The sequence below is a fragment of the Nicotiana tomentosiformis genome, chromosome 7, assembly GCF_000390325.3.
Source record: "Nicotiana tomentosiformis chromosome 7, ASM39032v3, whole genome shotgun sequence".
NCBI classification, from domain to species: Eukaryota; Viridiplantae; Streptophyta; class Magnoliopsida; order Solanales; family Solanaceae; genus Nicotiana; species Nicotiana tomentosiformis.
In genome coordinates, this window is record NC_090818.1 from 115,186,236 (window position 1) to 115,197,052 (window position 10,817).

The window sequence follows — 10,817 nt, forward strand, 5'->3', positions numbered from 1 at the left end:
GAAATAAGAATAACGACAGAGGCCCCCAAAATATCACCACTTCTCAGTCTCACAATACAATAAGGTAACGGAAACCAACAACCAAAATATAACTATAATACAACATCTCAGTTGGGCGCGTAACCCGATCTACATATATAATACCAATACCATTACAGTGTGCAACCCAATCCCCCCCATATATATATATATATATATATAGATCGGAATGCACGCCGCAACACTATATTATATATGTGGATTTGGTTACACGCCGCAATAGTATTATATATATGGTGGGAGGGGGGGAGATCGGATTGCACGTTGCAACAATATATTATATATGTGGATTGGGTTGCACGCTGCAACAATATATTATATATGTGGATCGGGTTGCACGCCGTAACAATAATATATATATATATATATATATATATATATATATACTATTACGGTGTGTAACCAAATCCACATATATAATATAGTGTTGCGGCATGTAATCCGATTCATATATATAATAATAATAACTACCGACTACGACGTATCTCCCAACGTATAAAAAAAAGGGAGCTAACACACATAAACTCTCTAAGACAATCCAATAAAACATATTAAAGTAAGATAAGAAGTAAGTAAAGGCAATTAATCAAGTAAATGCATGAGACGAGTAATAACATCTATCTAATAACATGTAAAGTATAGAACAAGTAAAGATGGACAATAAAAAAAAGGCATGAATACATGAAAGCATGTAGCAAATAGAGGCATGTATTTAACAAGTAGAGACATGTAGTGATTAAGGCATGTAACAAATAATAACATGCAATAAATGAAGGCATGATATAATTGAAGACATGCAATTAAGTAGTCCACCCCACATGCTTAAACCCATGACAACGCATATACACTCGTCACCTTGCATATACACCGTCCCCACACATAAATCACGTAGCAAATAGACCTATCAAGTCTTAATTCTCTCAGGTCAAGGTTAACCATGACACTTACCTCTTTCCGAAAATAGGTCCATAATCCAACGCGTCTTTTCCTTTAGAACAAGCCTCTAAATCAATCGAATCTAGTCAAATATTATTCAAAAACAACAAAACAAGATTTAAAAACTACCCTTGTACGATAAAGGCTCAATCTTTAACATAATTGAAAAAGTCAAAAAAAGTCAAACCGGACCCATGCTGTCAAAATCCGAGATTAAGATCAAATTTCGATTACCCCATTCATCCCCCGAGCCCGGATATGTGATTTATTTCGAAATCCAACCTCAATTCGAGGTCTAAATCTCCATTTACAAAATTTCTAAATTCTATCCAAAACTCCCAATTTTTACTTTGAAATTCATAGATTTGATGATAAAATTCATGAAAAAGTAATTGAAATTGATTGAAAACAATTTAAAGTTGCTTACCAATGAATTTGGAAAGAAATTACTCTTCAAAAATCGCCTATATGGAGTTTAGGATTCCACAATGGCGTAAAATAAGCTAAGTCTCGAAATCCCAACATTTTACCCAGCTGCAAATGTCGCAATTATGAACTCTTGTTCGCAATTACGACCATCGCAAAAGCAAACCACTGATCGCAAATGCAATCAGAGTCCCAACCACACAGTTGTCGCAAATGTCGCATTTGCGAAGGCCCTCCAGATCGCAAATGCGGACCCAGGCATCGCAAAAGCGAAGCAACGTCCAGCCTTCCAGTGTCGCAAATGTGAACCCCGTCCAGCTCGCAACTGCGACGCTTTCTTTGCAAAAGCGAAGTCCTAGCCCCCAACTCATTTTTGCATTTGCGAGCTTGATATCGCAAATGCGAGGCTCGCAATTGCGATCAGGTCTTCGCAGATGCGAGACCTGCAAGTTCAACACACCAGATTTTTAACAGCGGTCCAAAATATTCCAAAACACATCCGAAACCCACTCGAACCCTCGGGGCACCAATCCGAACATTTACACATGTGTAATAACATAATGCAAACTCGCTTACTATCTCAAATAATTAAAATAACATTAATTATCAAGAATCGACCATCAAAACTCGAAATATCATACGAACCTACCGGAATCCCAACCAAACATGCGTACAAGCCCAAAAATATCATACGAACCTACCAGAATCGTCAAAATACCGATCAGAAGTTGTTTAGCAAAAACATTGACCACTGTCAACTCTAACCTCATTTTAAGTCAAAAATCACATTTTCTTTTTTATTCTGTTTAGTTAGAGGAAACCTACGTTCCTCTCATATATTTTACTTGTCCAAATCACTAGGCCTAATCCCCAGCCACTTGATATCCAAACTAGTCAAAATAGTCGATCCATTAAAATACTTAAACCCAAGAGGATCACTATCCACCAACGCCAAAATAGGGGAAAATTTTAAAAATAGCCAGATTTACAAGTGGTAATTGAAAAATAACCACAGTTTCAAAAGTAATCAAAATTTAGCCACTTTTCATGTAAAGATAAATCTGAACGAAAACACTGTTTAAAATCCGAAAAATATTCCAGCATAATATACTGGAGTTCCGATATAATATACCGATCCAGCATAATATGCTGGAAGTTCATACACATGTACTCCAATCTCCCGTATATTATGTTGGAACTTTCCGCGTGTTGGAGTTCCAGCATAATATGCTGGAAGTTCATACATAGATGCACCAATCTCCAGTATATTATGCTGAATCGGTCCGTATTGCAGTAAAATAATAGCTACTTTTTAATAACTTTTCAAACGGTGGCTATTTTTGAATTACCGGTTCAAAAACTGACTAGCTCGCGCTACTTTTATCCAAAATAGGCAAATTCAGCTCATCTTCATCTTCCTAAAAAACAATTGGGTTTCCACATCTAGTTTTCCCTTTACAATATAACAAGTATACAAGGAAATCTATTATAAAACCGATCTTCAGCCAACCTCACATAAGCGGCATTCTTTTCAACCGAGAGAATTATAATGCATCACTCTCCATATTCTCAACCCTATCATTAATCCGAGGAACACATACTCCTAAAGTTCCATTTGCAAAATTAACCGTATTACCATCTGCGGTATAAGTTAAGCTGCCAACAATCAACCCATTCAATTGAGGGGAAGGGACGATGGAGAGGCCAACGTCGGCGAGGGTTAGGGTTTCGGAAGTGGAGGCGGCAACGGAGGCCTTGAGGGTTTTTAGGGTTTCAAGGATGACGGAGTCAGGTTCGAGTTTGGATTCCATCAAGTCGAAAATGGAATCGCCGTTGTTTGCTCGCCGGACCGACGTTTGACGAATGGATTTGAAGAAAATGATACACTGGTTGCAGGTTAAGGAGTAAAAAGAGGGCAAAGGAGAGAAGAGACATTCATAACACCACTGTGAGTGGCGAAAATTTGATTTTTTTTTTTTTGTTCGAAAAAACAACCAACAGAAACAAAGTTTGAAACACTAAAAAGACGAAAATGCACAAAAAAAAAAGTTTCAAACTATAAATATCGAGATACAACAACTCTATTTTCCTCAGTTCAAACAAAATTTTGTAGCATGGTCCACATGGAGATCAAAAGTAAAATAATGAGATGAATGGGTAGTGTATTATATCAGCAATAGTAATATAGTCAATAATTCTCTTTTTTTTTCGTGATTGTTTATAAACAGTGGCGGAGCGCATTTGCATTAACGGAAGTCAAAATATAAAGAAATAAACTTATCAAAAAGTCAAATGGTGTCATTATATAGTATATATACATTTTAAAAAAAAATTGCCAAGCTAAACAATATCTTTTGAATTATTAATTATTGTGACTAACAATACTTTTTACGTAATTTTTAAATATGTAAATTTTATTTAAGATTTTTAAAGATTCTATGTCGAAATCATAATCAAAATTTAACTATCGAAATCCGAACAATGCCAAATAAATTGTGACCCAGAAAGTTATATTACAGTATGGTCACTGTTATCATGTGAAAAAAGAAAGCTTAAAATTTAAATCTTACGGTCAAAAGATCCAGCTCTTCAGCAATTGACTGTAATGGAGTTGGATTTAGAATTCAACCAGTATTTAATTACATTAGGAGATAGTACGAGGTTTTCGATTTCATTCTATTCTAAGCACGCAAAGTATTTGCATTCATACACACATAGGAATTATACGAGAAGATGAATATTTTGTTTTTTCTCCCCCTTTAATTTTTGCTTTAGTCGTGTTGGGCTTTAAAGTGCTTACTGCAATTGTAACGGTGGTTAAAGAAATAAGAAAAGAACTTCTCTTTGGCTGCAGTACTATAACTTCACTTCCAAGTTCATTCAAAGGCACCAGTGAATTTTTGGTAAGCAGTATCAATATTTGAAAAAACGAACGAATAAATAAATCACTATAATAACAAGTGACGTCATTTTTTATATTTATACCTAACATTTTTATTTTGTATTACTATCTATATATACATATTTAATAAAAATTTTGACGAAACGGTGTCACGTGACACCACTCGTCGTAAGGTGTATTCGCCCACGAGTGACGAGCCATTACCGACTGTCTGATGCTTCTAGAGTTTGCTAATATCGAATTGTCCAAAAGCTCACAGAAAATATCAAAGATTGTATGTATATGTTCATATTTCAGTATCATATATTGTTTCAGAATACACACATGTGCTAGTTCATAAAATAATGACTATTGAGGATAACAAGCTTTGCTACTATCTTCATTGTTTCAACAAAATTTTGATGAAATGCTTGTGCTAGTTCAGCTTCTTCTATCCTAACTTGCAATCACTAATTACGCATTAATTACCTCATTTATTGTGGAGGGAGACCCTTGTCTTGTCTGAAGATCGTATAAAATTTACGTAAACACCAACTAAATCTCAGAAGAAGACTGGACGAGCATTAGGAGATGTTTAGGTTGAGTTTTGAACCATATTTTCCTGAAGCAATGTGAGTAAAAAATGTGATCACATCTGCTATGGCGGGACGTTTGGTAGGTTGCTCTTGAACACACATTCCTGCGACTGTAAGAGCTTGTTGTAAACCTTTTGCTGGATAATTGCCTTGAAGCGTTGGATCTGCCATTTCTGAGAATTTCTGATCTTTTATCAAGTGTCTTGCCTAACATGCAAAATATCAATGTGTACATCAGAAAACTAAAAGTAGCACAAATTTGTATAGCAGAAACCAAGTTGGTTAATTAAAAACAATTCTTTCTTATAGATATGTTGCTCAAACTCTCCAGAAATACAGTTGCACCTGTGTCAAATCTTCCAAATATGCACTACTTTTGAAGGACTCGACACATGCATTTTGGAGGATTCGATACGTACTCAACGACATTTTTAAAGGAAAAAGACAATCATCCCATTGAAGTTTTGAGGATTATTATAAGAGCAAAAATATCTTACCCATTCAACCAGATTGTACTCTTCTCCATCTGTTGAATTTTCTATTGCTTTTCGCCCAGTAAGGATCTCCAGAAGGACAACTCCAAAGCTGTAAATATCGGACTTTACACTCAACTCACTGGTCATGACATACTCAGGTGCACTATACCCAATCGTACCCTCGAATTTCACATGTACATGGCGTTTGCTTCCCATAGGTCCTAGTTTGGCCAAGCTAAAACCAGATAGCTTGGCTTGATATCCCTCATCAAGCAAGATGTTAGAGCAGTTGATATTACGGTGTATTACAGGTGGCTGTGCTATATCATGTAAGAATTCCAATCCCTTTGCTACTTCAATGGCAATTTTCATTCTAGTGTCCCAATCAAGTTGTTTCTTACCAGGTGAAGGATCTGCACATAAATCAATAAATTTTAAAACCATATCTTTATCTAAAATAGGACGGGGAGCCTTGGCGTAACCGGTAAAGTTGCTGTCATGTGACCAGGAGGTCAGGGATTCGAGCCGTGGAAACAGCTTCTTGCAGAAATGCAGGGTAAAGCTACGTCTATTGTGGTCCGGCTCATCCCGGACCCCGCGCATAGCGGGAGCTTAGTACACCGGGCTGCCCTATTATCTTTATCTGAAGTAGTGAAAATTTACCATGAAGATAGTCTTTCAATGATCCTAGCGGCATGTAATTGTAAACCAGAAGTCTATGATCTCCGTCAGCACAGTAGCCGATTAGATTTACAATATTAGGATGGTGTAACAGATTTAGCATCAGCACTTCAACAAGAAATTTTCTGCTGCCATTTTGATCAACCTGCTTGATTGCAACAACCTGCACTAAATGAAGGGTCAACATTCAAATCAATGAAGCCTATTCTACAAAGAAATAACTGAATTAACAAGTGATCCTGGTGAACTAAAGTATTAACTTACTCTGTTCCATCCAATTGTTAAGGGGAAAATCATGGTAAAGTGCATCATAGAAGCCAAATAGCCCCACACAGCTCAGCTATGTCAGAATCTACTACTTTTTGTTTGTATCCTGTGCACGGGTATAACTTTGTTCTTAAAAATATTTTTCGTTGGAATACTTTTAACTTGTAACATATATGAATACCATCAATATCAATAATTGCCACTATACATAGCTCTCATATCACTATTATACATGTCTGCATTTTCTCTAGTCATGCATACGTCAAGTTGTACCTGAAAAGTATCTTCTATCCTAACTTGCAATCACTAATTACGCATTAATTACCTCATTTATTGTGGAGGGAGACCCTTGTCTTGTCTGAAGATCGTATAAAATTTACGTAAACACCAACTAAATCTCAGAAGAAGACTGGACGAGCATTAGGAGATGTTTAGGTTGAGTTTTGAACCATATTTTCCTGAAGCAATGTGAGTAAAAAATGTGATCACATCTGCTATGGCGGGACGTTTGGTAGGTTGCTCTTGAACACACATTCCTGCGACTGTAAGAGCTTGTTGTAAACCTTTTGCTGGATAATTGCCTTGAAGCGTTGGATCTGCCATTTCTGAGAATTTCTGATCTTTTATCAAGTGTCTTGCCTAACATGCAAAATATCAATGTGTACATCAGAAAACTAAAAGTAGCACAAATTTGTATAGCAGAAACCAAGTTGGTTAATTAAAAACAATTCGTTCTTATAGATATGTTGCTCAAACTCTCCAGAAATACAGTTGCACCTGTGTCAAATCTTCCAAATATGCACTACTTTTGAAGGACTCGACACATGCATTTTGGAGGATTCGATACGTACTCAACGACATTTTTAAAGGAAAAAGACAATCATCCCATTGAAGTTTTGAGGATTATTATAAGAGCAAAAATATCTTACCCATTCAACCAGATTGTACTCTTCTCCATCTGTTGAATTTTCTATTGCTTTTCTCCCAGTAAGGATCTCCAGAAGGACAACTCCAAAGCTGTAAATATCGGACTTTACACTCAACTCACTGGTCATGACATACTCAGGTGCACTATACCCAATCGTACCCTCGAATTTCACATGTACATGGCGTTTGCTTCCCATAGGTCCTAGTTTGGCCAAGCTAAAACCAGATAGCTTGGCTTGATATCCCTCATCAAGCAAGATGTTAGAGCAGTTGATATTACGGTGTATTACAGGTGGCTGTGCTATATCATGTAAGAATTCCAATCCCTTTGCTACTTCAATGGCAATTTTCATTCTAGTGTCCCAATCAAGTTGTTTCTTACAAGGTGAAGGATTTGCACATAAATCAATAAATTTTAAAACCATATCTTTATCTAAAATAGGACGGGGAGCCTTGGCGTAACTAATAAAGTTGCTGCCAGGTGACCAAGAGGTCACGGGTTCGAGTCGTGGAAGCAACCTCTTGCAGAAATGCAGGGTAAAGCTACGTCTATTGTGGTCCGGCTCATCCCGGACCCCGCGCATAGCGGGAGCTTAGTACACCGGGCTGCCCTATTATCTTTATCTGAAGTAGTGAAAATTTACCATGAAGATAGTCTTTCAATGATCCTAGCGGCATGTAATTGTAAACCAGAAGTCTATGATCTCCGTCAGCACAGTAGCCGATTAGATTTACAATATTAGGATGGTGTAACAGATTTAGCATCAGCACTTCAACAAGAAATTTCCTGCTGCCATTTTGATCAACCTGCTTGATTGCAACAACCTGCACTAAATGAAGGGTCAACATTCAAATCAATGAAGCCTATTCTACAAAGAAATAACTGAATTAACAAGTGATCCTGGTGAACTAAAGTATTAACTTACTCTGTTCCATCCAATTGTTAAGGGGAAAATCATGGTAAAGTGCATCATAGAAGCCAAATAGCCCCACACAGCTCAGCTATGTCAGAATCTACTACTTTTTGTTTGTATCCTGTGCACGGGTATAACTTTGTTCTTAAAAATATTTTTCGTTGGAAAATTACACCATGCAAATAGGGTAAGAACCATTTTTTTTGTTACACGTGAGCTATTGAATTCCCTTGACATGAAGAAAAAGTTTAAGTATTGTAGTGAAGGGGGTTCAAAAGTTGCTTTAGATCATAGGTTTAAACCCCAACTGTAACATCCTAAAAGTTTTTTGAATCCCCTTTTATAAATTTCTGATTCTACCACTGCTTTGAGCTCAGCGAGGTAAAGATTGTAAAGAAACGAAAAACATAAAAACATAAAAACTTGAGAGACAAGTCTGACAAAGGAGTTTACAAATTCATCAAGGCTGAGAATGTTATTAATTCTAAGGATTAAGATATTTACGAAAAAACACTACTTTACCTGTTCGTCAAGGTGCCCCTTGTATACTCTTCTACTGCTTCCTTCTCCTAGAAGACAATCATCTCGAAAGTTTCTGGTTACATTGGCTAATTCCTCGAATGTAAAAGTCTTTGCAACAATGTTACTGGATCCTGCAATATCAACAGACTCCATAAGGTATATTATTGAGTTCTTAGCCTAATGTGACAAAGGGTTTTAACATGTCAAGAGTAGAAATACTAACAAAATGTCAAAATGACAACTATTTTCAGCATTCAGCTTCTCATTGGTCCAATTGTTGGAAGAAAGGTTACCTCTGAATGTGACATTTATCTTCCCTTTACTTTTTTGAACAGGTCCAACCGGTCCACTATTCCAAATTAGTCAAATCACAAATAGTGGTAGAGCCAAGAATCCTAACAAGGAAATTCAAGAAAATGCAAAAGTGCTATACAAAGAAGCTTCCCTTATTTTAATTGGATTAAACAATGTATATTTAACGTACTTACACAGTATAATTTAATACTAAGGGGATTCAATTGAACCATCTTCTTACTATCAGCTAAGACAATGGCCCCAAATTCTCATAAGACATACGTAGGGACTTTAACATACAATTGTCATTAAAAACATTTTTTTTAATCTCTGATGCTTCCGGTTCCGGAAAAAGGGATAGTTTTCAATCTATAATTTTTACAGACCATATTTTACCTTAGCAGAAAAATTAATAATATTTGGTTTTTACTGGTCCTTGCCAGTGAATTTTATTCAATCAACCAACCTGAGTTAATTAAAATAATATTCTTCTTTTTTTGTTAAACATTTCACGTCCAAGAATTTATGAAGTCCAAGTAGCATCTTCCTCCTAAAAAAAATTAACAGCCCTAAATATGAAATTATCTTCATGCGCAAATGCTTTCACCTCAAACAAATAAGGCAACATGTTAATATGTGATTCAACATAAAACAAGATTTCTAAGCATATGAAAAGAAAAACAAGTCAAATTAAGGGCAGGTTCAAGATCATCAGAATAGGTGAAATGACATAACTTTGCCATAAACACACATGTAAAATTGAAAGATCATGAAAAGCTGCTTCGTATTTATAGGTCGCTGCCCTAGGAATTGAGCCGCTATCCAATTAATTGCTATATACTTTTCTTTTATTTCCTCGAATTCGTACTCCTCTGACCATCCTTGGAGAAGAATCTCTTGACTTAGGAACACTTGAATCTATTCTTTCTGTGTCCCACATCCGTTTATGTTAAAATCGGTGAAAGAAAATGCTACACATGGATCAAAAAAGGAAAGCTAGTGCCTCGTCAAAAAGAATTAATTCGTCGAGTAAAGGCTTTTGCCCAAGATATTGGTTTTATGCGGGAAAGAAGAAAAAACAAAAAGGAGAATAAATTTAAATATGTAGGATTATTATATACCAGAAATGGTTTTTCTCTTCTTTGTCGTTTTCTTAAACAGTCCAGCGCATGACAAGCAATTCGCTAGCTTTGGACATAAATTTAATTAAAACTTGAAAAAAAAAAATTAAATTGTGTTGAACAATAATTTTTGAAAGTTAAAGTTGAGTTTGTATATGTATTTTATTTGAAGAAAAATTAAAATTTTGTGAGCGGAAGAAAAAAATTTCATCACAGTTTTTGGGAACTTGAAAAATTTTGAAGTTATTTTTCCCAAAACATGATCATATTTCATAAACAAATAATATTTTTAAAAAAAAATTAAAAAGATAAAGCCAAAATCTATGACCAAACGGGAGCGAATCATCTCAAGAAAAAAAAATGAGAAAAAGAGCGGCAAATAAAAAAGAAAAAAAGTACAGATTAATGCTTTTGCGTGGCAAATTAATAAATCATCGTCGTGTACTTTTTTTTTTCAATTTAGGTGTCAATCGTCAACGTCAACTACGTAGTAAGAGCTCGGTCTCATGATTAAAATATCACAAGTGTGTTTTCCATTGCATAATTGATTATATTCAGCAGAATATTTCTTATTTCCATGCCATCAATCCTTAAATGATGTTTCGCATGTCAAATTTCATGTCCAAATGGTTTGCATCTTCACTCCACAGTCGCAACCAAACACAATTGAGCAAAGTTTCAACAGGGATATAATTTGATACTCAATATTAAGCAAACGCAGGATAAACAGACAGCAA

At 35.7% G+C, this 10,817-nt stretch overlaps 2 protein-coding genes across 3 annotated transcripts; both read right to left on the reverse strand.

Moving 5' to 3' along the window:
• Nucleotides 1-4,566: 4,566 nt before the first annotated feature.
• LOC104103348 (probable serine/threonine-protein kinase PBL7) lies at nt 4,567-6,725 on the reverse strand. 2 transcript variants are annotated; one of them, XM_070181864.1, is made up of 5 exons: nt 6,628-6,725; nt 6,300-6,408; nt 6,018-6,198; nt 5,376-5,767; nt 4,567-5,085 (listed from the first exon to the last, which is right to left on the reverse strand). In XM_070181864.1, exons 2-5 carry the CDS (start codon nt 6,345-6,347, stop codon nt 4,867-4,869), a joined length of 840 nt encoding a protein of 279 aa, XP_070037965.1. In that variant the 5' UTR covers nt 6,348-6,408; nt 6,628-6,725; the 3' UTR covers nt 4,567-4,866. The 2 variants fall into 2 exon arrangements, with proteins under 2 accessions (XP_070037965.1, XP_070037966.1); XM_070181865.1 differs by having other exon boundaries at nt 6,018-6,203.
• LOC104096006 (probable serine/threonine-protein kinase PBL7) lies at nt 6,492-9,324 on the reverse strand. Its single transcript, XM_070181030.1, has 4 exons — nt 8,666-9,324; nt 7,874-8,054; nt 6,835-6,941; nt 6,492-6,575 (listed from the first exon to the last, which is right to left on the reverse strand). The coding sequence occupies exons 1-4, from the start codon at nt 8,816-8,818 to the stop codon at nt 6,492-6,494; spliced, it is 525 nt and encodes a 174-aa protein (XP_070037131.1). The 5' UTR covers nt 8,819-9,324.
• Between the last annotated feature and the right edge of the window lie 1,493 nt (nt 9,325-10,817).